Below are 26913 nucleotides of genomic sequence, written 5' to 3'. Positions count from 1 at the left end.
AGTCATCTGGGCAGAAATATGCTTTGGTGAATACCAAAACTTCAGGAAATAGAAATGGTTCTGAGAAATTCTCAAAGTAATCTTATTTGGGTAATCTTTACTGAAACCAGTTCTGTAGTCAAGTCACCAAACTTCAAGTCCAAGTCCAGTCTTGAGTACTCCATGTTCAAGTCTGAGTTGAGTCCTTGTCTCCCATAAAGAATCTGAAACGAGTCCGAGTTGAATCCCCACTACCTGAGTTTGAGTCCAGTCCTCATTATAATAATAGAGTTCTGTAAAACTACGGTGGGGCTAATGCATACAGAGGTGGGGCTCAAATACCTGACAGAACTTCAATTTACAGTGGATGCTACAACCCCACATGTTGAACATCATGTGATATACTCCTTTCACTTAGAGAGAGAGAAAGAGAGAAAGAGAGAAAGAGAGAGAGAGAGAGAGAGAGAGAGAGAGAGAGAGAGAGAGAGAGAGAGAGAGAGAGAGAGAAACAGTCAGCACAGTTTCCAAATGGACCCTGTATTTAAAAAGATATCCAAACCCACCACTCATTCTCATCAGATGTGAAATAAGAATTCCTGGATTTCATCAGTAAGGCCAGCTCCTCTTCTGTCCAAGAACATTTGAATGTATCCATTGAACCAAACAATTTGGCTAATGACTCAGTACTACAATGGTCTGTTAAAGCAAAAGCTAGCTCTTAGCAAACTGACAAGGCACACTCACGTGACGTGCAGCACAGTGAAGCTTAAAACCATTCATCTCTGAACCGTGACAGACATTGAATACCAATGTGGATACTGAATGACATTATCCACATTGGTATTCAACGTCTGCTGTTGATTTCAGATCAGTGTAAGGTCTTAACTACACTACGTGGAGATGCTGTTGGACCAGGTCAGCCGTAGCACTCAAAACTAAATGAAAATGGAACAAGTTGGCTCATTTTGATCAGTAGTTTTTTTGTGGTAGTTCAAAGGTCTAGGGTGGAGCTGTTAAAACATTTGGTGGATCATTAGGCCACCCAAGCCCTACCCTTATGCTGCCTATGCTAACCAGACATTTGGGACCCAGTTGCTAACATTACCATTAGCTTGCGAATTAGCAATGTTATCAACAGCCCAAGTAACTTTAGCATCTCACTTACTTTTCTGGATGTTTCTAGGACAGATGTCAATTAAAGTTTGATGTGTAATTGTTGGTGGTACAAATCAAACATGGTACACTGCTCTTGCTTGCATTTGCTGTAACATCTTTGAAATCAAAACTCCCAGCTCACATAAAGTCTAAGTCTGAGTCATCAGTGCTCAATTCTAGTTGGTGTCACATGTCTTTCAAGGACTGGGAGGCAAACAGTACCAAAGTGTTGGAAAGCCTGATTGTTTTTGGTCTTTCATGGCATGTTTCCTTTACAAAATTTAGTTTTTGAAAGATTAATAGTGCTGTTACATAGAGAATAATAGTTCAATTCCATTCTTCCAGCAAAAGGGCTAATGAACATTTGCTTGGTGGCCAAGAATATTTGCATCTTTGCTTTGTGTTCAGTCCAACTTTGATCTGCTCACCAGCTAATAGCCCTTTAATCAATACAAACAAAAACACGTGTGGTTGACCCTTTAATTGGACTACAAATCAGCAAACTGATGCCTGACATCCAGAACTGTCCATGTTTGGCACAACAAAGTACTTATATCTCCTCTGCAATATGTTTGCATCACATTTTAAAGAAAGCAGCAGAAGGTAAGATTTAATGGAGCATTTAGTCCAGATGCACCAACAGTTTTATATTGCCCAAACTTTAACCCTGACAGAAGTGTTTTGCTGCTCATATTTCTTGTAATGCTCACTTGTAGGCACAGCAAAGATGAGTGTTTACCCAAACTTACATTAAGCTCCTTTGACAGAGAAATGTCTGCCGAGATGCAACAAAAAAGTAGAGGAAAATACTCACCTTGCCAGATGGCACCTCATAATTAGAAAAAGGAAAAAAGGAAGAGAGGATTACATTAACACCTGTCTGCACTGCTTGAGGGAGACATCAATCTAATAGTTCACACCACGGCAGAGTCGTTCCACAAATCAGAGCTTCCAGAAAAGGGTTTGAATAAGATGAGAGTGGGAGGGAGCAGATACACTGCTGAGTGATTATTCGAATAATTAGACAGAAATAGGAATCATTTGAATAGACGCCTCATGGCATGATCACCTCAGCTGTGCCTCAGGTGCAGGTGTGTACTGCAGTTTGAACAATTTGTTTCATCCTGGACCGGCGAAACATCTGTTTCCATAGAGAACCCTGAATCTCTAAATATTCCTCTTTCCAGAGCTCAAACACTTAAAGGAAAAGTTCCATTTTGGGTGAAAATAGACTATCTCAATAAAAAATGTATCTCACTTCTGTGCAACATCCCTTCATGTTTCAAAAATCCAGGATGTCACTGCTAACAGCGTATAATAATTACAGCACATAACTTTCCAGAGAGCCAAAGTTTTTTGTCTATAGATTTCTGTTATCTACATAGTAAACACATGATTCGTAACAGTGAGTTCTAGAGGCACTGCTAGTCAGATTTTTTAACTTAAGAGGCAGTTTCACCCTTATGCTAAGCCAGTTGCCTCCAGGCTGTAGCTCTGGGTGCGAGGCACAAATATGAGAATCGTATCCTAATTCTCCTATAACTCTCAGCAAGACTTATAATAAACACTCTTCCTGAAATGGTAAGTGTGAGGCTAATAAATCCTTTCAGCATCCTTTTATTGTGTCTCAAATAATGTACATAAAGCTGAAAACAAGGCTGTTTACTAAAGCTCCATCAAAAATTGGCATTTAGAGAGTCAATGTTTTTACACATAAGAATAACATATATTTCATGATTTACCCGAAAACCAACAAAGACAAGTTGGTCACACTACCTCTTAAAAAATGAAATGATGAAATATACCGTGTTTTCTAGAAAGACAGGTTATTGCTCAACGTTTTGGCAGAACATAAAAATCCCCTGGAGCAGCTTTTATTACCTTCCAAATATTTGGATCAATCAACCACACAAGCTCAAAAGGTAAACCAAGAGTGAGAGTTTATTATGAAGTGTTTGGACATACGGCTGTGTTTTTACAGTGGTTTCTAGCAAGATACAGACTTTGATTTGACATACTTAGGTTTTGAGATATCTCAGAAATCTCCCCTGACACATTGTAGATGAATGGGATTGTAGCTGTGGAGCTTAGAGCCTTAAAGGAAAAAATCTGAAAAACTTTGCAGATAGAAAGTCTCGGGTACTTAGGATAATCCTTTGGGCAAGCTGGGAAAAGCTTTTATTTGAACTACTTTCCATGACGTCAATTCCACATAAGAATGTGAGAAGTATTGCTCAATCAGGTATCTGCAGTTATTTGGTGTATGCGTAAAAGCAGGTGAATGCAACCAGCTATAATGATAACTTTACTTATAGCACCTTTGAAAACAGGAGCTCACAATGTGCTTTGATATACAAGCAAAGGTATTAATAGGAACAAAGCAAGAACACAAACACAAAACAACTCAGTGATCAAGATGACGTAACAACCCAACAATAAAAAGCCCAACCAACAAATAACTAAAGCATCAAACAAACAACAATAAAAACACAATCAACATTTAACCCAACATCATAAGAGCTCAAGCAACACAGGAACCCAACAACATGAACAGAAACATAAGACAGTCTAAGCAAAAATTAGGTAAAATCGGTCAAATACATTAAGGTCTTACATTCAATGAAAGGGAGTTAACATAGTAATAAGAGCATTAAAAATAAATAAAAGACAAGTAATGATGATGGAATATATACATTCAAAAATTAAACAAAAATGAAAAGAAAGTTTTCGCTTTTACTTTTATTGATCTGCAATAATTTCCTGATGTTGTTATCGGCAAACTTCTGACCAGTTTATTGCCAGAAAATCTTACAATGAACAATACAACTGAGACTCACCTGAAACAAATAAACAGAAGCTTCTTCAAGGACTATAATAAACCTAGTAATGATGACACTCGGTTGCTCCTCAAGTTGCCGATTAAACCATGCAACAAAGAAAGGAAGTCTCAGATTTAAGTTGTTACAGCTAACAGCTGGCCACAGCTGAAAGCTCGTAAACTTTACTTCCCACTCGCAGTCAAAGCTGTCATTAGACAGTAGGCAATATAGACTGTTTACATTTTTAAAACCAGAAATTTGTTTCCTCAAAGACGCATGTAACCTACATTTCGGAGGCTCAAGCAACAAAAATACATTCTTTGTCAACTTCATCATGGCAGAATCTCTCCCGCTTAGTAATTATTGTGTCCTTGTATCTTTCAATATAGTCATTGTAAAACTGGTGTTTGGTTCAGCAAAACAAAGCCTTAGACTTATAAAACGTAACCAGTAAAAGTAATGTAACAAAGGAACAACACAGTTATTTGAGTTGTTAGACAATATTCCTACTCTGTAATGTAAGAAGTGTCAAACACAGCATCTCTGTTGATCAGGCTGCTTTTTCAGTGAGTGTATCATCACACTAACACTACAGTATCCAACTGCTCTACAACAAACTTGGAACTTCCAGGGCCTGCGTTCCTTAAAAGTGCAAACACAGACACAAACACACAGACCTGGATGCCTGGGATTTCTGGAGTGCCTGGTATAAGTGTGACCTCCTCGCTTTCAGATTCCTTCGACTGTCAGACTACATCGCAGTCTGCCAGGTGGCTGTGACCCAGTCTGGAGTTCAACCCTTTAAGTTTTCAGTGGACTGGAAGGGTCTCCCGTCTGGTATTCTTAGGGCTGATGGTTCAAGTGCAGGTTACAGCACAGTCAAAGCACAGGAGCAAGAATCTAGACAAGAATACAAGGAATAGTTTCATTGATAGATAGGCAGATTAAATTCTTCTGACTTGTTTAAATAAGGACTGCAATAATACGTAAAAATGTTGACTATTTTTTTTCATGGGAAACCTCATAAAGGCACTTAAAAACCAGTTTTTTTTTCTTCTCTTGGAACAAACGGTTAAACCATCTTCTTCTACAAAAGGCTTATGACTGTAAAAGATAAAGAAACAGTTTTCTATGCTTCACTTGTCCGTTGACCTTTAATAAGACTGCTTGGCTTTTGGTATTTTGAGCAGTGTGACCTCACTGGGGAAGGAAAGAGGCTTTTTCAGGAAGGCCTGAGTACTGTATGTGTGCAAATGTGTGTATGAACTGTTGCACTAAGTTACGTAGCAGCAACATTTTCATATATGTTGCACCAGATGAACCGACACCCTGTGCCTCATTACGGCTCTCGTTTGACTTCTTGGGCAGGCTCCGCAGAGGCAGAATACAAAAACTTAGATTTCTCATGTTGTCTATGTGCACCTTTTGTACAAAGCATTTTGGTTCCTGACTAAGATGGAAAAGCAGTGGAGTGAACTCTAGATTTGTTTAAACTTTTTTGAGGGCAGTTTAAGTAACTAAATCAAATTGATTGGCCTTTTGGAAGAATATATAAGTTGCAAGGACATACTTTGAAAGAGTGGCAAAGGGTAAAACAACAGTAAACACAGAGAAAAGAGTGTTTGGAAGAAGAAATCCTAAAAACAGGTGAAAGACCTTAGGAAATGCTTCAACAGGTTACAGAAACGGTACGGATGATATACAGAGGTGGATATTTGCCTTTGTTTTGGAGGATGGACCGACGATTGGAAAAGCAAAGTGAGAGGGGTCAACAGCAGTGTGACTACTGGATTGTTACCATGGTAACATGGGTCTTGAGCCCGAGTTAGCCTGGGGATGAAGTGTCTGATTTTTTCATGCTTTATATCAGCCAGTCTTTCTTAGTGTGAAGTCTGACTTGTATCAAAATGATGAAGATTAATACTAGCTTAAAACTACAGATGAGTCTTAAAGTAATATTAAACATGCCCTGTTGTCTCCGCAGGTGTTCTCAAGTATTCTGGTCTCTTCCTCCATCAATGCAGTGTTTTGTCTCTAGATAGAAAGCCACTAAACCATGTCACTGATTCGTCCTTGTTCAGTTCTTGTAGATGAAGTAAACAAAGCCACACAACAGCCATCAGCAAGGATGCCGGTGAGCAAATGTAACACCTTTGTTAATCCTTTATCTTAACCTGCATCTTTGTCTTTCTCTCTTCACAGTCCCAAGGAACCACGGCCATAACGGCATTCTCGACATCGACTTTGACATTGAGCTCGGCAACACGGCGGATGAAGCCAAGGACGATCCAGGTAAACACAACGCGTTTGACAGAGACAATCAACAGCCACCCTGCTCATGTAGCATACTGCAGAGCTCAAATGATGACGGACGAGCCACATTTGCTACGAGCAAAATGAAACTGACAATCAGCTCCTGCTGTGGTGCAGATATTTTAGTGACCAGATGTGTTTTGATGGGCTTTTCACCAGGAGGTGACGCATGACATCTGGCCAAATCTGTGTAAATAATGGCTCCCAGCCTGGATATAACAGCCAGACTTTCCACTTTTCACATTAGGCTCACTTGATTGCTTGGATGATCAATCGATCATTTTGGGAACATCAGTGCTCTTTGCTGTGGCTCCACAGAGGGCAATGACAAGCTCCAAAAAACAATTCTTCTATGAAGAGACATCATTTTATCTCTCAAATTTACTCGTTTTGATTCATCGATGTCAGTGGTATGCAGATTAAATTGCCTAATGATTTAGTTGTGTGTTTATTTTGGCTCACATTATTTGCTCTGCACTGTCAGGAGAGAGGAGGCGTTTTCATTGGCTCAGAAAATGAACTGAGAAGTGTTTTCAGGAAACCCTATTTCAGGGACAAAGTGATGGATGTTATTCTTATCTCTGAACCAATTTGCACAACAATGCATGGATGACACTGCAACTAGTTTGCCTGCATTCCCTTAATGTTATTGTCCAGGCATCATTGGAGAGAAGAAAATAATCAGTCATTCAATATTAAGACTCTCTGTTGTATTTGTAATGTATTTTATTATTGATGTAGAGTATGATTCAATAGTCTATCTTTCTCGAGGTAAACACACACGCATAGCAGCAGTTCTTCTGCAAATATTTGTGATTTTTTACATGAATGCATTCCCACTCAAAATTCTCGCAGCTCTCTTCCTCCTTGATTTTCCCTCAGTGCGTCTGCTTTCCTCAGAGATTAGAACAAATGTTTAGTCTTTTATTGTTTCATCAAAAGGTGCTTCGGCAGTCCTCTTGCTCCTGGTTATGTATTGAGGCACACAGCAGGGCTCCTGTGAAGCATTACACTGAGAAGACTGAAGTCTCTTTACATGTGTGTGCACTGAAAAGAGGTTTTTTTTTCTCTTTAGAGTCTGGGTTTCTGAGCTGCTCCTTTGATGACGGTCTCTGCGGTTGGATCAGGGACAAAGACGGAGACCTGCACTGGGAGACGACGCCTGATCCATCAGGTAATTGAGGGCAGGGGTCAACGATTCTCAATCAAGAAAAATTGTTTATTTTATCACCAGAAAATGGAAATGAGAAGTGCTGCATTCCTTTGTTGACACGTACAGACAACCGTAGAGTCAGACAATCAAAGCGGCTAAGTTTTGTTCTACTCAATTACAGGTCAAGATGAAAATGACTCGAGGGAAGTAGTTTGTCTTTTGTGCAGATTAGTGCCTTGCTCTACAAAGTGATGCAAATGAGAAGCAGATTATGCAGCCCTGTCAATGATACCTGGGCCTCGAATTAAATGGGAACACAACACTGTTTTTCTTGGGGTTCATACAGGGAGGAAATGTGATGTGTTATGTAGAGAGGGTTCAGTTAACAGAGTGTGAAGACTAAACAGTGCAGACGACTGGCACTGTTTAAGCAACACTAACTACATCTGGATTCCCCTGCCAACTGGCTTAGTGTAGCAGTGACTAGTGTGTTTCCAGACATTCAGGCTCACTACAGCCAAGTTTCTGCTCACTCATTAAAGAAAACAAAGATTTTTTCCCAGACCTTTCAAATTCCCCTGAAAATGATTTACAGTAAATAAGTTTATCTTCGACGGAGAAAGACTAACTTTCACATTCAGTGGCTTGCAGTGCATCACAACATTTGAGTATTCATTTATGCATTAGTATGTCTGTAAACATCTCCGGTGTAGCATGTAACTACTTTTTGACTTCCAATGGTAAACCCTTGGTTTTATTACAGCTTTAGAGGTGTCTCATAAGTTATGCAGAGTGCGTCTGTAGCCTACAGATTATTGGTATAACACCCCCTCTGGTTAAAAGCACCTTACACAGATCTGCAGGATAAGCAAAATGCATCAGCATTAATCATATTTTACCCGGGGGCACTTTCACCTTTGAATTTTTAAAACTGTATGGCAAAAATATCACTAATTAATGCATGAATTAATTTTTAAAAATCAATTTGCTACCGACAACTGGCTGTATTTTTAATGAAAAAAAAAATCCTATGTGGGTCAAGTAGTTTTTTTCGTAATTTGCTTTTCATTTTTCATTTTTTTAATCAAATTTCTAACTTTCTCCAGCTTTTGTTTGATGCTTTTGCAATATTTTAGGGTTGTGCTGCCACCCAACTATGATAAAGTGATAAATGTAAAATTGTCGCTAGAGGATTAAAAGAGTTCCACTGCCACAATTATGGACTGTTTATGTAGTCAAAAGTGTCAATAACTTCAACAACCAAAAAAACCTCTTCTTAAAAACATCTTAAGGATTTAAGCTGCTATACGATATTTTTGACATTATTTCCAAAAGCCGCAAGCATCACAAATTGAATTTTAGTCACCAGTTCTACCTGCTTACCAGGAAAAGTGACATGTAAAAACAAGGTGTTTCTTAATCTGAGTAAATTAAACCAAATCTATATGTATTTTTTGCTACATGCATATACTGTATATGAAGTTTATTTGTTTGGTTGAACTCATATCCTCTGAACATTTTTAAATGTTGTGATTGCCTTTTCAATATTCAAGTCATCCTTTTTTTGAAGTTTAAGTTTCTTTTAAGGCTTGTTTTCCTTTATTGAGAGAGAGGAAACTGATAGATTAGGATACTGGGAAGAGGGAGTGTGGAGTGACAGGCGACAAAGGGAATCAGACCAGCCCATACTGAAATGATGCCTTTTGTACACAAACTGGTTGGTTCAAAATGAAAATAAAGCACCCTTAATCACAGTCTTATCAATTGATTATAAAGTATACAGTAACATGTCATTTGGCAATAAACTAGTGCACTGCAACCTACAAATTTGCAGCTGGTATACATTCTTGGTCCACATTTTTTATAAGAAGCCTCCTATCAACAGTAAACACAGTTCAGTAAATGCTCAGTTAATTGTCCCTAATTGATTGTACTGATGTCACTTCCCTCCCTAGGTGGACGGTACCTCACCATCCCTGAGGTGGGCAACAAGAGGACCGGGCGTGGGGCCCGGCTGGTCCTCCCACTCACCCCGCCCTGGAACAACGGCAATCTTTGCCTGTCGTTCCGTCACAAGCTGGCAGGCCACCATGTGGGCATGCTGCAGGTGTTTGTGAAGAAGGGGAAGCAGTACAGTCCTGCAGTGTGGGGACGGACAGGTGGAAACGGCTGGAGGCACACACAGATCACGTTATGGGGCACAGGCCTGGAAAGTGTAAGTATAACAGGAAATGTAAATAAACAACTTCATGCATTAAGTTAGTCTTATAAATGATTATTTCTACAGACCTTAAGGTCCAGCCAACCAGCCTCATGCAAATGGGATAGGGCTCTTTGTTGATTTGTCTACACATCAGATTAATGCGTCTGCAATATGATGAATATTACCAAAGTAAAGATCCTTTTGCTGAGCTAATGTGTGAGATCTAAGCCATTTACTGATCTAAACCAAAGCAGACTCAGTATGTGCTGTGATCTGCAACTAGATTACACTCATCCTGCATCTGCCATCAGCTGCCAAGCAACACTTTTAACTGTGCGTTGATAGTTGATAGAAAAACTTCCTTTAGCATACTATAGGGTAACAACATGTTTTGCACACGTACACCTCTGCAAGCTGAAGGTTGTAAAGGAGATTGTTTTGAGTATTTATTAACTTTGGCACCTGCAAAAAGAAATAACGAGCACGTTTCATCATTCATTCATGATGAAATTTGGTGAAACATATGGCAGGGGCATGATAGTTTATTTCATTATTCCTGTTACCAATGTCTATCTATCAGTGTGCTGTATGTATGGTTGCTGTATAATGACAAAGCCATCTGTGAGGCCTGCCATCCCTCACTGATTTTCCTATTCAGTCCACTAGCTCTTGAAGAATAGCCCTGTTTGAGACAGTAGAGAAGGGAATTATTTGTATTTTTGTTTATAAAAGATAAATCAGCCACAGTCTGCTTTTCAAAGACTGCATTTAAAATGACTAAATTTGGATAACATCAGTAGTCTGTCATCACAAAGCAGCATTTGTTGATTTGTTGATTGTTGTGTACGTGCTTTGCTGTTCCCTAGGTCATCCTGAAGGGGGAGCGTGGGCGAGGCAGGATTGGAGAGATGGCTGTGGATGACATCACTCTGAGGAAAGGCTCCTGCACAGAGGAGCACAATCTGAGGAGACTCTGACTGACAGAAACATAACAAAAAAGAGAACTGACTCTGTTGTGACAACCCCTCACTCTGCCTCCACCCACCCCTTTGCAGCTCATCCCCTCCATTGTGTGAACAATATCCCTAAAATTATGCGTTTGCAGAACAGTGGGTTTCTCCTTCTACACCGACCATGAATAAAAAGACTGAATCAAATACCATGGTCGGGTCCCAGCAGCACAGCCTCATCTTCTTCCCCTCTCTTTCACTCCATCACCTTGTTACTCTGAAACCTGCATGTTCCTACTTACAATGGAAATGTCCTCCACCTAACACAGCCCGGCAGCCCTCCAGCCACACCGCTGAGAGACCCATACTCACTTCTTTTCTTCATGCAGAGAGGAGTCTGTTTTGACTTTTTTCATTTTACCACAAGCCATTTCTTTATATTTACTCGGTGTTAGAAGTCAAGGCCTGGGGTACATTTTGTGAGTGTTTTGATCAGAAAAATATCAGTTATGGAATATATTTCTTTAAAGGTAAGAGCTTTTTTCCTTTCAAGTTTAAAATAGACAAATTGTATTTGTCATGATTGCTCACCCGACTCCAAATCTGATAGATCCAAGATAAAACATCCACATTTAAAGACAGCTTCTTTGGTAGGTTGAATTTGTTTTTGCTATTTCAGCTCTTAAACAGCACGGTTTTGACTGAAGCAGAGATGCTTCTATTTTTTTGTCACAGTATTTCAAAGATCTGTTTGGTGGAAAAATGTTAAAAACTGCATCACTTTCCCCATCCTGATCTTTTGTTGAACCTGCCTAAAGTTGTTCAAACTCTCATTTTAATTTTTTCAGATACTTGAAATATTTCAAACAGAACCAGTGTTTGATTTTTGACACATACAAATCAACATTTACTTTCTATTATACAGTATGTGCTTTGTTATATTAAGTGCAGTTTGTTACAAAGATGATACCAACAACTTTTTAGGCTTTCACAAATTGTATTATTGTAAATGTAGTTGTGTGTACATACTCTCAAGTCCTACAATCCCATGTGTTATGTGGTTTATACGTTATGTAATTTCATACATAAATATTGATTGGATTTCAAAATGATCATTTCATTTTAATTGAAGAACATGTATACAGATGGAAACCTTGTGTTAAAAGTGCACAAATGTGTTGTCCATGTATTGAGGTATAATGCTACGTTTGTAACCTGCACATATGCATACTGTATGCTGTGATAATGAAGGGCATCGGCTGGAGTATTAAGGTTTTCTGTATGCATGGGTGCATTCACCAAATTCAGATTTATTCAGACCAGTATGTAAATAAAATACATTTGACTGATATGTCATTGAAAAAAGAATGAATTTCTTCTCATGGTCCTGGTATTTGATAATAACACAAAACAAAATTTAAGTAAGAGTTGCTTTAAAAGGGATCCTTAAAAGATTTTGACTACAAGTGGCGCTGTCGAGCTATGTTTTGATGAGCTGATCCCCTTGTTGTTTGCGCTGTACTCTTTGTATGAGGACACACATGCTGGTAAAGAGCACATGAGGATCAATACAATGTGATGCCAAAGAAGATTGTTATCCACCAATAAAAAGGCAGAGAAGAAGAAGATAACCTTTTGATGTAGTGACAATTTAGATTTAGCAAAAATTGAAACATCCATAAATCCATTCATATGTTTTGGATAAATACTGTAAACTGTTAATAACCAACTAAAATCAAAATTTTACAGAGTGACAACTTATAAGAATACCTTTACCTTACTGATGTCCTGGAGCAGAAGACTACTTTCCTTATACTGGGGCTGACAAAAGTGGCAACAGTCAGAACAAGTTTTAGGGTAATGGAGTTAGGATTTGGAGTTAGGGTTAGGATTGGAGTTCTGGCCAAAAAAAGCCAACTTCACAGGCTTGTACATCTGGCAAAATACATTTGTAAACTTGATTTTGAATGGGTTCACTTAATGATAGTACCTAACCCTAACCCTAACTCTAAATCTATACATTGAGCCAAAAGTCCATCTGCCCAGGTTGGACACAATGGCAGAGATTAACAGGATGTTGAGAATTAAGACAAAGTGTCAAAGCTATTTGATAATGAAGTTCTCCCAAATAAAATCCAAGGTGATGGTATAGATTGAATTTGAACAATGAATATAATCAGCAGTTATTATAAATTTGACCCCTATTATAGCCAGAAGCTGTGATTAAGGAAAGTATTGACACCCATGCAACAGGCAAGGTAGGACACATTTTCAATTCAAAATCTGTGGCCAGTTATATGTTCTCATGAAGTTAAACATGAAGTTACATTCTGAAATCTAATAAAACTGGACTTAGAGGGTGGAACCTACCCCTCATTATGCTAGCTGCTGTCATTGGGTGAAGTTCATAGGGTGTGGGGTGGGGGGGTGTGGGGTGGGGGGGGTGGGGGTGGGATTATTTTAGAAAGTTGGGAGGTTAGGGTTAATTAAATAGAATTAAGAGTTGGGTTCTAAGTTCAGAGGTTTTGGTGTTTATAGTTGATTTTAGAAGTTTAGGGGGTTTAGGGTTAAGGAATTGGGGGGAGGGGGGCAGCGGTCATTAGGGTGCCTGATTTAATCTGTATCAGTTAAGGGTCAGGGTGAGTCAACTTGGCAACTAATGAGTTCTTTTTTAAACTAATGCACCAGGAGGTCTCTGTTATTTTATGCAAATGAAAATCTTAAAAGATCAGGTCATCTGAATTTATTTGAAGCTGGATTATTCTGTGAGAAATCAAATGATGCCATGCTTAGCACAGATGTTCCCACAGCAAATAACACTTTCAAAATAAACAGTGAGAGAAGACGCCCTTTGCAGATGACAGGGGTGACCTAATGATGAAGTGCAAACCACTTCCTCTCTGCAGGCTGGTAAAAGGCAGAAGGACGCCTGCTTATAACCAATGTTTCATATTCCTTACAGACATTCAAAGATATATTTTCTTTATTTATTCTGTGACCATGGAGCAGACTTGTGTCTGAAGGCTGGCAGGTTGGTGATAAAACTGAAGAATAGGAAGCCTCAAACTGTTTCAGCCATTGATTCAATCACAAATATAAAAGAGTGTGCAAAATATATAGAAGAGAAGGCCAAAATAAAACACATACTTAAAATTACATTTCTTAACATTTGTCTGTGACCACTACATATAACAAACATAGACCCTCTTTCTTTTTGTAGTAGCTACAATAAGCACTCAGAGGAGTTCTTCTCTCTTATCTTGTCCCTAGTCATATATCCGGACACCTCATTATGGATTAAAACTCAAAATGAAATAAATGAATAAGTGGCTTGCTGCAGTTAAAATAAGCCTGAATGAAGTCTTTACAAGTTCTTTTTTGGTGAACTTTGGAGTTTGAATTTATGCCTCAAGCCAATTGCAAAAAGTGTGATGACCTCCAAAGGGACAGTAACTATATTACTTATGATATTGTCAAACTCTTTCCCTCTCGGCCTCGTGACTCACAGTTACACACACAGTTACACACACAGTTACACACACAGTTACACACACACACACACACGCACACACACACACACACACACACACAAATACACATACACATACACACACAAACACACACATACACACACACACACACACACACACACACACACACACACACACACACACACACACACACACACACACACACACACACACACCAAAAACAGGGAATGAATCAAATTTTTGTTTGCCCAGTTATGGTCTGCACTTTGATATTAGATCAGTCTCCAAACGGATGATTCTCCAAAGTCCTTTCAGCGACCTGTGATGAAATACCTTGAAAAAAAATCTTCATTTTCCCCTCAGGGCATAATATTTGGGACAAAAAGGGCAAGCAAACAGTCTCTTTATTAAGATAAACCACCAAAGCAGAGAAAGATTCAACGAGCCAGAGGCAATAGCTCACACAAATGTGTGTATTTGTCTGTACTTCTGTGGGTTTTTTGTGTTTTGTCCTCTCTGTACATCTTATTTAACTTTGGACAGAGATAGCATCAAATCATCCATTTTCCTCTGATAATTCTCAGAAATCTGCTCACATTCACTTTTAAATTAACAGAATGAAATGAAGGAGAAAGACCTTCCTTCACTCCTTTACGCTTGCTACAAGGTAACAAGAAATCTATCAGGGCTAATGGCAGATTAATGGATGTCAAAAGAGAAGATAAATGATGAAGTGGAACATATGGGACCATTTCCAGAGCAACACTGTATTGATGTCCTTCATGGTGCATAAGAGTGCCACAAACAAGGACGAGCAAGGGTTATCTTTAACCCTCAATTTGTTGGATACCAAAGAGCTCATCTTTACCATATTGAAAAAGGCCCTACTGCATTACCATTTAAATATAATTTAATAATTAGAAGTGCTCAGTGTTGTGTCACACAGAAGTGTGGAGGACATTTCACGACAATAAATCTTTTCTGTACAGTTTGCACGTCAATTTTAGAACCTCATGTCTTTCTTAAACTACAGTTTTTCATGAGCAGTCTGATTGGTATTAGATTAATAAAGATATTATTGTTTTGTTTTTATCAACAAATACAATGATGAAAGTAGTGAATAATAAAAGATAAATTTGATCACTGCATAGATCCATCCATCTCTGTCATTCAAAAGAAATTCAAGATTAAGCCAAGTAGCTGTCAGAGCACACAACCAATTCTGTGCTCAAAGAAAACCAATGCAAAAATGAATTGAGGAACAGATGGAAGTTGAAAGGCACCGCTGGTACAAACTTGTTAGACATGCCCTCTGGATAGGGAGTCAGAGCTGGAAGATTCAGAGTTCTTTTTTGGAAGAAAATCTGAAAGCTCTTCAGTCTGCAATGTGCGTGGGTGAATATGATTGGATGGGTAATGCAGACGATTCAAGATTTGACAAGCTGCCATCGTTGACACTGTTGTCTCAGCTCCATCTCAACAGAGGGAGGCGGATTATATAAATAGGAGTGTTCATTAACATAGTCAGGGTCAAAGGTGAGGAAAGTTGACATATTTGTGTATACAGTGTATCATACAGTTTTACTTCAGATGACTACGGTGGCCCTGAAGGCCAATAGTAATAAATATTTCAAAAGCGCAAAATAAATTTCACTTAACAAAATTCATTTCACAGAACATAAATACATTTCACAGAACAAAAATACATTTCAGAGATCACAAAATACATTTCAGAGATCACAAAATACATTTCAGAGTCACAAAATACATTTCAGAGATCAAAAAATACATTTCAAGAAAACGGAAAGGGTAGGACCATGGTAATTGTGTGTGATTGGCTAAACCCAAGTCTGTCTGGTATCAATCATTTATCATTTCCTGTTTACACTGGATACATAGCAGAGCCAGCATGAAATTTCAAGTGTTCACCAGGATGGAAGAGGAGCTTGAGTTGATAGTGCAATACTTCAACAAGGGACATACATATGTGATTCTTGAAATGCGCTCCTCGTGTCATGAAATACACATATCAATTGGAACCCTTAAATCAGGCTTAAAAGACCTCGGACTGCAGAGAGTCCGAGGTCATAACATATAATAGATATAATATATATTCATGATCAGTTATTCCTCCTGTTAGTTTCCATGTTTGTTCTGGTTTTCTTCATGAAAAGAAGTCTTGACAGTAAGTTTGTCTGTCTGTCGACGCGAGTGGTGAATGACGCAAGGATGGAAGTTAAGAGCTTTGAGAGGCACCCAGAGTGTTCTCTCCTCTCTCTGCTCCCTCCAGGTGCCTCACCAGCAGGAGGTACAGCACACCTGTATCTAATTGGTAATCAGGAGCTGAGAATTTAAGCAGCAGCGAGGAGGCAATCAAAGCCAGTGTGGGCCTTGGCTGTGTATGTCTTTAGATGTCTTCCTGAAACTAGTGCTTACTCCTTCAGTGGAGGGAGTATGTTTTTCTTCAAGGCCTGTGACTTGGAGTTCATTACTTGTTTTTGGTCAATGTATTTTGAGTTAATAGTTTTTAGTGTATAATTAAAGTAGTTTGGCTTCTCTTTTGTTGTTGTCCAACTCCTTTTGTTGAGGCGTGTGAGATCTAGTTGTTCCTGGCATTGCTCTGGCTACATAGAATGTATTACCGTTGCTTTTGGGGTTTGGTCCAATCAGAATTGAGTATTTAACAAAGCCAGGTGATTAGTAAGAAAGCCAGGTAATTATGTTTCTCAGGAACCTGGTGCCAATGCTTCCAGCTTTGGATGTTTCCCAAAACTTGACGTCATTATAAAGGGGAACTGCCAAGTTCAATACATCACCTTAAGGAAGCTGCCAATAACAGTCTAAATCTTATTTCTCACAAACTGAAGGTTCCAACTATCTTTGATTATACCTCTAATAGCACATATGTGTCTTCACTGTCATTAAAGGTAGAAAAAAATGAAAAAAGCCCTAAACTGCTGCAAAGAGAAAACCAAACAACACACGTAAAACATGGAAGCAGTAAATGAGCAGAAAGAGATCATCTGAGCAGCTCCAAGCAATCTCATTTTATTTCTTGTATACATATTTTCAGAATCCAAGTTGAAAACTTGCTGTTAAAGAAACATAAATGACATCATGTGGGACTAACTTAAAGTTTCATATTTTTTTTCACTCTGCTGTTGATCACTGTACAAAGCGTTTGACAAAGTTAAGAAGTGTTCCTTGTATTTTCTATCCTCCAGGAAGTTCCTGTGCAGTGTTCACTCCAACATGTAAGTCATACTGCAGTTCAAAATGGCCAGAGAAGCATCACCACTGTCTCCTCATTTTTGAGAGAGTTATTTTATGATATCATGATGGTGCAAAGAGAGTGTTATAAATGATTGACATAAAATCCGAGCCTTATCAACATTAACATAGTCATAGAAAAGGTGAAATGAGGTAAAGAGAGCTGTACAAGAGTGATCAGTCAGAGAAGCATGAATGTATGACAGTTGAATATTTTTTGTCTTTGTCGGCTTATGTATTTCCAACAAAAATATAACTTGTACCTAGACTGAGCAAAACTGTTGCTAAAATGCTTGGTTTGTTACATCTGCTCACTGCTCACACATCTGTTTGAGCCGAGCAAAGCTTTCCTAAGTGTAAGAATTGTGTTGAGCTGAGCTGTGTCTCGCATACAAATGCTTAAAATTGATTGAGCGAGTTTGCCCAGTGGCAAAGTTGCCATGAGAAGGTTTGGAATGAGCTTTACACAATCACAGTACAAGCACAGTATAACAAGTCATCAGTAGGCAGTTTAAAGACTAACTAGGTTAATTAGGATTCACTCATGAGGACTCCAGCCCTCTGGGTGTTGGAAAAGAGATGCCTTATCAGCAAACTGTCCATAAACAAAGTCAGGCAGGAGGTCACACCTTCATTCGCTGCAGTGTTCATATGGCCACACTGTTTTCTACCACTGCAGGGTCCATGTATGTGTATGGGATTTCCAGACTCTTGTTTCTAGTTTTGATAATTGTGCTTAAAACATCAAGCTCTCCTTGAAAGTCCCTAATCAGCTTGCAGGGAACATCCTCACGGAAATGCTCCTCCGGGTACTGTCCAAGAGCAACCTGACAAAATGTAACGTGAGTCAACAAGATAAAGAACAACATCACAGAAACAACTTTTTTTTGGTGTTTCTTTTTGAAACAGGCTTAAATAAAACCAGAACTACTAAAGTATGCAAAACAAGTGTAAGAGGAATGCATACTGACTCATTGGACAGGTGTTTTTTTGAATGCTCAAAACACAAGTTGATTTTTATTTTTTTTAAGTAATCTTGGCTACTTACAGTGTCAGTAGATGGCTTGCTGAGCAGCCATAGGGTGGCCATCCCCTGAACTGATGCGTTGATGTCAGGGAACGTCTGCAGCATGGTGGCCTCACTTGATGTCCCCTTTGTGGTTGGTGGAGCACGCTGCAGGGAGATCGGAGAGTTGGGCATCCAACCACCGTAGTCATACTGCAAGTGAGGAGCAAATTATTGAGAAAGATTACAAGAAAGAATTCAGGGATCATATAATTGGAGATGACCTGTCAATCAGATGTTTTTTAGCAACCTTAAATTATCCTATACAATTAATAACAATAGTGATGTACCTGTCCACAGTTGACAGCTGCGTGCTGGCCTGAGCCAGTGAAAATCACCATGACGACAAACTTAATCAGCTCGTCCACAGAGCAAAACCTTTCAGGTATTCCTGAAAATTGAACAGAAGAGCAGCAATTATTATATCAAGAACACTAAAGAAGAAGCCTTTTGTCTGACAAATGTATTGAGTGTGGCAACAAATTTATTGTTATTTGGGTTTTCTTGGTAGGAAGACATCAGTTTTACTGTAGGCACACCTGTGCACTTCTGTGAGAGGAATCCATGTTCAAAAATGTCTTGAATCCACTTCTGCAGTTCACAGTCTTGATGAACCTCAATGTCTGTTTTGTAGTAGTGACAAATCACTCCCCTCACGAACCTTTAAGGAAAGTACAATTGATTAAATTAAAGCACAGCATAGGTTTTTTTTTTACCTATTTCTTGAAGCTCTTTTTACAGTTTCATTATCATTACTTTGACATCCTTCAAGAACATGCATGTCAACTTGCAAATAAAATGAAGATACAGTTTGACTTGACATCCAGATGCCCTCTGTTGTTTCAGCATGAAATTCAATAAAATGTAAGAATCTACAGGCAGGGATGCTTGTTAAAAAAAGACTCCAAGATAGTTGTTTTATTTGTTAGAGGTCAGGGCTGAAGTATTATCATGTTATTAAGAATTAAATCACAGTTGTTGCTGCTAGTGCTGTCCTTTTACTGGTGGAATGTTTTGTAATTTTGTTATTTTGATACTCCAAATATTTTTTATTGAGGGTGATGAGGCCAGTTTTTGCAGAGCTGCCTACTACATTTCAAAACAGCCCACATAGCTTGGCTTAGTTCACATGTGTGTTTCTTTAATATGTAAGACAAATCACTTTTTGGGCACCTTGGCACCGTGAGGACTTTCTGGCACTTGCTGTGCCTGGCAGTAGTTATGGGAACAAACCAAGCTTGGACCCTAGAATTATTTTTAACTCTGGAAATTATTCTGTTATTTCTTGTGTTTCCCTGGCTTGCACACACACAACAACTGGAATAACAATTTTCTAGATAAATGTTAGAAACATGCAGGTTTAAGAAAAAAACAAACAATCTATATTATTGCATCAGACTGCTTTATGTACCTGTGGATGATATCCCAAAGCCTGAGTCCATCATCCCTGTAGTGGAAGTTAGGCAGATCATTCAGCCCACGCTCAGCAATGTCATCTGGTATGCAGAGGGAGCTGTACGTCACTGCGGACAGGGATCTCTTCAGGATTTCGATCATACCCTCTCCACCAGAAGCTGCAAACTAGACAACAGTCAAAATGGTGAGGTGAATTACATCTAAGGTTATCTCAATATATATGTGAAAAACAACGTGTGTTTCTACAGTCTGAATATATATCAATTAGCAGACATGGGGCCCAATCTACTAAGATCCCAAATAACGAGCGCTAATTTGCGTGTGCAAATTCTAATTTTGCACGTGCTATAAGTTGGCGTGTTGCGGGTGAACTACTATGATTGCGTGAGCAATTGATAACAAAAGCAAAAATGGTGGGGACCGCCCTTAAATGAGAATTTTGCGCATGCTACTGGCTGCCACCATGGAAAGTGACATTGATGGAGTTTATAGAGCAATTTGATGAGGCTAAGTCTGCCACTCTTGCTCTAGCTACTGGGAAGTCAATCGCAGTTTGAAACAACCATGGCCAGAAAAGTTAGGCGTCACTTTGATGAAGACAGCCGCCTCACTGACGTAGAGAGCAACTTTTGGGTAAATGTTTTTAATGCCTGTCTTGATATCATCATCCAGCAACTGTCCTAAAGATTCACAAGCTTAAATGGAACTGTGAACATGTTTGAGGCAATTCACCCCAACACACTGCTGCAAGCACGAGATGAGGAGTTACACCAAGCTGCCTAGCGACTTAGTGAACACTACAGTCAGGACACCGCCCCCAGCTTCACTGGCCAGCTGCTTTCTTTTAGAACCTCATTCAGGGACCAGATACCAAAGGAAAAGTCTGTTGCAGATCTGGCAAAAATGCTCATTGTCAACCACCCAGCAGTAACTTCTGCATTCAGTGAGGTTTGCACCGCCCTGCTTTTATTTTTGACTCTTCCCGTCACTTTTTCACAACTTCTGAGCGCTCATACTCCAAGTTAAAACTAATCAAAAACCCCTTGATGAGCACAGTGGGACATACAGTGCATCGTGGACAAGTCCGCAGAGCTTAAGGCTCGTCCAAACAGTGGTGGGTAGGCCTAGTACATCGATTTTTGGTTTATGTGTGAAGATAAGGGCCACTTTTACTAAACTTTATAGCTGTTGATACAGTGACCTACTGTGCTCTCATTAGTTGAAAAACTTAAAGTGGGTGTCAGAATGATTCGGTCGCTATCCGTGGTGCTGAACTGCTTCAAATTTCTGTAGTTTTATTATTAGGGGCCAGGTAGCATAATGTTTTTGTTGTTCTCTTGTTTTGTTAGACTTCATGTCTGTTTGATTGACTTCAAAATGACATGACTGCGTGTAAAAAATGTAGTAATGCTTGTAAGCCCCGCTGTTGTGGGCATGTTGTAAAGCGACGTTATGATGAGCTTTACAGTGACCGCAGCCATGTGTGTGTAACCCTTTGCCAGTTTGCACCTGCCCTTCAAACGTGCTATATATAGACACAAAAATACCGCTTTCTATCTGCTTCAGGTTTGATAAATCACATTGCGTGTGCGAAATGATTACATTTGCATCTCCTCCTCCCAGTATTTTGCGCGTTCTGATGATCTACATGTATTCTGCATATTCATAAAGGTAAACACGCTAAATGGATAGCGAGTGCTATTTTGCTCATTTGAAAGACGCAATCCTCGGTGCTCATGGTTAGCACATCTGCTTTGCGTGCGCTATCAAGTTTGCACGTGTTTAGTAGATCGGGCCCATAGTCTTCAAAATCAGAAACTATGCAAATTTAAAACCTACCTAATTATCCTATGCTTAATTTCATTTTGTAGTTGTACCTGTTTTTGATCTATGCACATTTTATGAATTTGCAGTTTGTTTTCCCAATAAGACATCATCAGAGCTATTATGGAGCATTTGGCCTTGTTAGGCATCATGTGATAGTCTTTTTGTACCTGTGTGAAAACTCCATTATCAGAGATTAGAGCCTCTCGAGCCAGGAAGTTGATTTGCAGAGTGTAGCGAGTGTGGGGGACAAGGAGCTGAAGGAAAGAACAAACATTGTTTGTTAAAATAATACTTGTAAAATATTAGTCAGAGATGCCATGCCTCTATACCATGATGCAATGTTTAACAATTGTATACATACCTTGTACAGTGGATGCACCATGGGCAAATTGCGCAGCAGAGACACGGCAAAAACTTCAGCTAGCAGATGTGTGCGCAGCAGGTGAGTATTGAGTTGATGCTCACTGAAATCTGAGCCTCTCACGAAAACCTTGGCCAGCAACCAGTCGTACTCAGAGTCAGCAGGAACAAAGACGGGATTGTCCTCTCCTGGAGTCTGCTTCAGCTACAGGAGAAGTTGAATATTGATGATTAATGGTGCTACATTAGGAAAAGTTGAATGTTTGAATATTTCTATCAAGGTCATTTATTCACTGCTCTTTGTCAAAAAAAAAGGTAACCTAATTCATCTAGCTGTAAACCTTGATACTCTCTGATACTTAAATTCATATTGGATGTGTCTTATCAAGTTAATGTTCAACTTGAGCATTGTTTAGTGGTAAGTTTGCCTCACCTGAATAGCTATTGGCATCAGCTTATCATCAGGAGCTTTGTGGAACAGGATGAGGGGAGCCATCAGGTACTGCTTCTTCCCATTGATCATGTTGGTTCTGATTCCATCCAACTGCTTGTAGTCGCACAGGTATATGTTTCCTTTCTGATAACATTTCAGAAAATGTAATAGTTTTAATTCAGGAGGAATAAAATAGGGCAATATGTCAGAGTTTTCTATGGTGGTAAATGTGGCCAAATGCATTGCAAAAGCCTTGCAAACTAGCCTTAGATTGCTGGGAGGTTGTACTTATTGGGCCTTGGTCATGAGTGGACTAGACAGGGGTTCAGCAGAGAGGCTTGGGTGGGGGTTTAAGTGTTCCCCCCTGCTGGCTTGAAAACATTGTCCTCCTGGCAGCCCTAATATTCTTTGTAAGTTGACCCCCCCCCCCCCCCCCCCCCCCCGCCAAAAATGTTTGTTTAATCTTTCATATACATTGTTCAATCCTCTTCTAATTTGATAGGTATAATAAGTGTCAGGGCCTGACCATGCCTACATACAAATATTTGCTCAAAGTGGTTGCACCACCATGCTTTACTGTAAAGACTGAGTTTCCACTTAAGGACGTATCTACGGCTGCAAGGAAAACCTCAATGCCTCATCATTAAACAGGTGTTTAGGTGAACAACTGATATTTAAGTTAGATGTTTTTCGCAGTGCTATGCTTTCTCAAGTGGTTGTTCATGTTCATCTCAAGTGTTGTCTGTAAAGCATAAAGACGAAAAATGCAGTGTTATGAGAGAGTTGTAAAGGAGAATGTCTCAGCTGGTACGACTAACTGATCAGTAGCTCTCATACTTTGTTCAATCTTTTCCAAATTTTACAGGTTTTGTGACAGTCCTACCCTGAACAGATCTACATAATGAAATCTTGTCATTGTTATGGCACCACTTAGTAAATGGTGTTGTAGGCATAAAGGAAAACATCATCAAAATTTAATGAAATTGACATAGTTTTGTCTGGGATTCATGTACATCACTACATTGCACACTTACTGCCTGTCCACTTTGCCACCTAGCAGAGATGGGCACATGTCACTTTTTGTAAGTCAAAGTCAAGTCTCAAGTCTGGGGGGGACTTTTGAGCTCTGTACATGGAAAATATACTACCCAATTATATTTTTATACATTATGTTATATACATTATACATTATATTATACATTATTTCAAGGTTAGTTTATACATTAGTAAAACTATGTTGTTGACTTGGGTGGCAAAACAGGGGCACTGACTTTTGTAGTGGTTGCATGAGACACAACACACAAAACTGAGAGTGGCTGCACAACAATGTTTAAACATTAGTATGAGACGGTTTATATTGCACATGCAACACACCTGGACATGTACAAAAGTGTGTCTGCCCTGTTTATTGCTGCTTGCAGCTTTAATTTAATTTTAACTCGGTATTGTTTGTGCATTTGCAACACATTTGCAATAGCAATAGCAATATTATTACCAGCAAGCATCTGTTGTAAATCTCTGAACCACTGCAGGGTGTTTTGTCTCGTATATGCTACTGTTGTTTTCTTATTGCAGTTCTGCTGTCAAGCGTTCATCCATACAAAGAACAGCTGTGCTATTATATGAATGTCAGTGGAATTAACTTACTATAGAAAACTACTATTTGTACCTGCATTTCACCACTTAAACAACCTCCACCACGAAGGAACACCATGTCATTGGTGACAGTGAAGTTCCCAGGCAGGGTTGAACAACGCCGAATCAAATTGGGGTTGACACCGTTAAGATACTGGTAGCCAAAAAAATCATCATCCCTCCAGTGAAGTTGAACATAATCTGGAAAAAAAAAGGAAGGTTATCTGTGTATTAATGAAAAGTCTGAATGATCTAGAATCATGTAACATTTGTATGATAAGCTGAGAGAAGGAGATAAAATATTTTAAATGTTTCAGTGTTTTCTGCTTGTACTTGTACCTGATAGGTCTGTTTTTTTGTAGCAGAAAGCTTTTTTTATTCCGTCAATGTCACACCAGTTCTGCTTGCAAAATGTAAGTCCCTTCAGTTTCAGCTCTGCAAACCTAGGTTACCAGAATATAAGTATATATTATATACCAAAATATATGTGCTAATTTTGTACAGCACAAAAAAAGGACATTTACTTAGAAACCTTGTTTTTTTTAATGACAGTTCTTGAAACTGGGTGGTATTTGGACAGTTTCTGTAAAGGTTAGTAACCTTCTGGATATGAAAAACAACTTCTGATAATATCAAGGGCCTCACCCACTAGATGCAGTCAAGACAAATTCTTTTGTCTTGGTGAAAGAGAAGCGGACCTCATACGGCAAAGACTGAGTGCCGTCTGTTTTCATGCAGTGTGGAAGTCCCTCTTTATAAACATTCCATCTAAGATAAAACAGAACAAACTGGTTATGGACTGGATTTATCGTTTATGTGTAACTAAAATGATTTTTAGGTTATACTGTCAAGAAACTAAGATTAAAATGACCCCAAAACAAACAGACAGTCGAGCAAGTTTGCGTGCCTGACTTGAACAGTGTCATGGGTTTTGATTATGTGGAATGCAGGATGATGACATAAAATGAACACACCTGTAGAGCTCCTCTCTCTGCTTCAGCTCCTTCTCTCTGCAGTACTTGCCAAGATGATGATTGTCATCAATGAGTCTAAGGGCTGAGAAAAATATTATGTTTTAGCCTTTCCTGTTTGGTGCAATCAAAAAAACAAAAGCTCAGTACCCATAATATTCGAGAACAGCTCCACAAACCTGTCGCTTCTCTAAACAGGTGAACCTCGCAACCAGCAATCCAGCGGTAGACGGGAAAGATGTATGTGTCTCCCTCTGGGGATTTAATTTTAATCTTGCTGGGGAACCAGTTGTCTTCTGGAAACATTGGAAGAGGCTTTTTGTCAAGTTCAATCAGAACCAGCTTTCCAAGAGAGGTGGGGCAGCACACTGAGAATTTTGAGTCCTACAAACAAAGAGATGGTGAGGGAGGATAAGTGCTCAGTCTGCAGGGTTATGTAAGACCAGTGGTAATGTGGGTATTACCGTTAATGCAGTTTGTTTGAATTAGGGCCGTTTCTTTGTGCTTTTAGTGTTACATATTGAATCAGGATTTGCACTGTATGCTTCGTTTACTGCAAACATAATAGCAGAGAGCCTTTTGTTTGCAAATACAGAGTTCAAAATCATTTATCATTTAACACACCAGCTTTGCTCTATTTCCTAAATAGTAATTTCCTATCTAGGTTGAGTGATAAAAGTTAAAATAAATTGATAAACTATGGTCCATAAAGGGTTTTGTTCATGAATGATGAATAACCCTTATTATGTTTTCATGTTTTTTTCCATTCTCTTTTACACATTTTTTAACAAAACAAAAATAGGGTAAAAAGTATTTAGCAGACTTAGTTGTCTACATTATGTAAGTGATTGTTGTAAGGTTATAATTTCATTTAAAATTCCAATTCCTGCAGTATGTTGACCTATTACAGGCTGAATAATTCAACAGTGTATATCAAGAAATCTGTGATAATCCAGACTTACAACCCCAAAGTAGAACGCAGCAGATCCTTTAAAGCTTGTGAGCCAAGTGCGCTTACTCTCCCCATCTTCACCAACCAGTTTAATGAACACATTATTCGTGGTGGCGGCCTGAGCGATGCACGAAGTGGAAACAGTTACTTCATACTTCACCATTTTGGCTTTGAGAAGCAGGTGAAGCCTGCTGAAGGTTGCAGAAAGAAATGAAAGATAGTTTCTATAAAAATGTAAACAGAAAATTTGGAGATCTTTGAGAAATTAAGAAAAACTGAAGCAATTTCAATATATTTTGAAGAATTATCACCAGGCTTCTTACCTTACAGGCACCCTTCAGAAAACAGTCGTTTGCAGCATTTGACTTTGCTTTTGTACATACAGAGCAGTAATAGGGGTGTGTCTGTGAAACATTTCAATATGTAGCTCATGTAAGTTTAACAGCACCCCTGGGTCTGAGAATTACTCCACCCACTGCTGAATTTTAAAATGCCAACTTAAGGGCAAGGCCATTGATAAGTGCTAGGTATGAAAAAAGAGGGCGTCAACTTTTTTTCCCCCTAAGATTCCATCATAAAGATGAGTCTCAACATGTGGATGTCAGTTTTACCTTACAGTAAATGGAACATTTTCACTATGATTAAAACAGATTGATGTGATTTATCACAGTGTAGCCATTTTATCTACAGTAATTAAAAGTGTTTACGTTTGCAGAACCTTTTAAACTGCTGGTTCAAAGGTAGAAATCAAACTGAGGGTATAACACAAAGTAAAAAATAAAGTGTTTCTAACAGTATAGAGAAAGATACAAATTAATGATGTTATTGCCATGGGTTACAATGCAAAAATAACCAAATGCACAGTGAGCAGATAGAGGCATAATACTGAAGCAGAGACACAATTATCACAGTTAATGTTG

The 26913-nt window shown here is 38.9% G+C and overlaps 2 protein-coding genes across 2 annotated transcripts in view; one reads left to right on the top strand and one right to left on the bottom strand.

The window, feature by feature from the left end:
- Positions 1–11923, top strand: part of npnta (nephronectin a) — a 59249-nt gene extending 47326 nt beyond the window's left edge. Inside the window, 4 exon segments of the mRNA XM_034687078.1 lie at positions 6156–6245; positions 7342–7440; positions 9375–9634; positions 10489–11923. Coding sequence (XP_034542969.1) covers positions 6156–6245; positions 7342–7440; positions 9375–9634; positions 10489–10599 — 560 coding nt within the window. The 3' untranslated portion in view covers positions 10600–11923.
- A 5190-nt stretch (positions 11924–17113) lies between these two features.
- On the bottom strand, positions 17114–26156 carry LOC117815566 (arachidonate 12-lipoxygenase, 12R-type-like). The gene is made up of 14 exons (XM_034687343.1): positions 26004–26156; positions 25221–25425; positions 25045–25126; positions 24716–24838; positions 24410–24513; positions 24105–24271; positions 22436–22579; positions 22004–22207; positions 21810–21896; positions 19811–19980; positions 18939–19060; positions 18690–18790; positions 18382–18552; positions 17114–18160 (listed from the first exon to the last, which is right to left on the bottom strand). Exons 1-14 carry the CDS (start codon positions 26154–26156, stop codon positions 17981–17983), a joined length of 2013 nt encoding a protein of 670 aa, XP_034543234.1. The 3' UTR covers positions 17114–17980.
- Between the last annotated feature and the right edge of the window lie 757 nt (positions 26157–26913).

Source organism: Notolabrus celidotus, chromosome 7, assembly GCF_009762535.1.
Source record: "Notolabrus celidotus isolate fNotCel1 chromosome 7, fNotCel1.pri, whole genome shotgun sequence".
Lineage (NCBI taxonomy): Eukaryota > Metazoa > Chordata > Actinopteri > Labriformes > Labridae > Notolabrus > Notolabrus celidotus.
The sequence above is the reverse complement of the archived record's forward strand: the minus strand, read 5'-3'. Positions and strand labels throughout refer to the sequence as shown.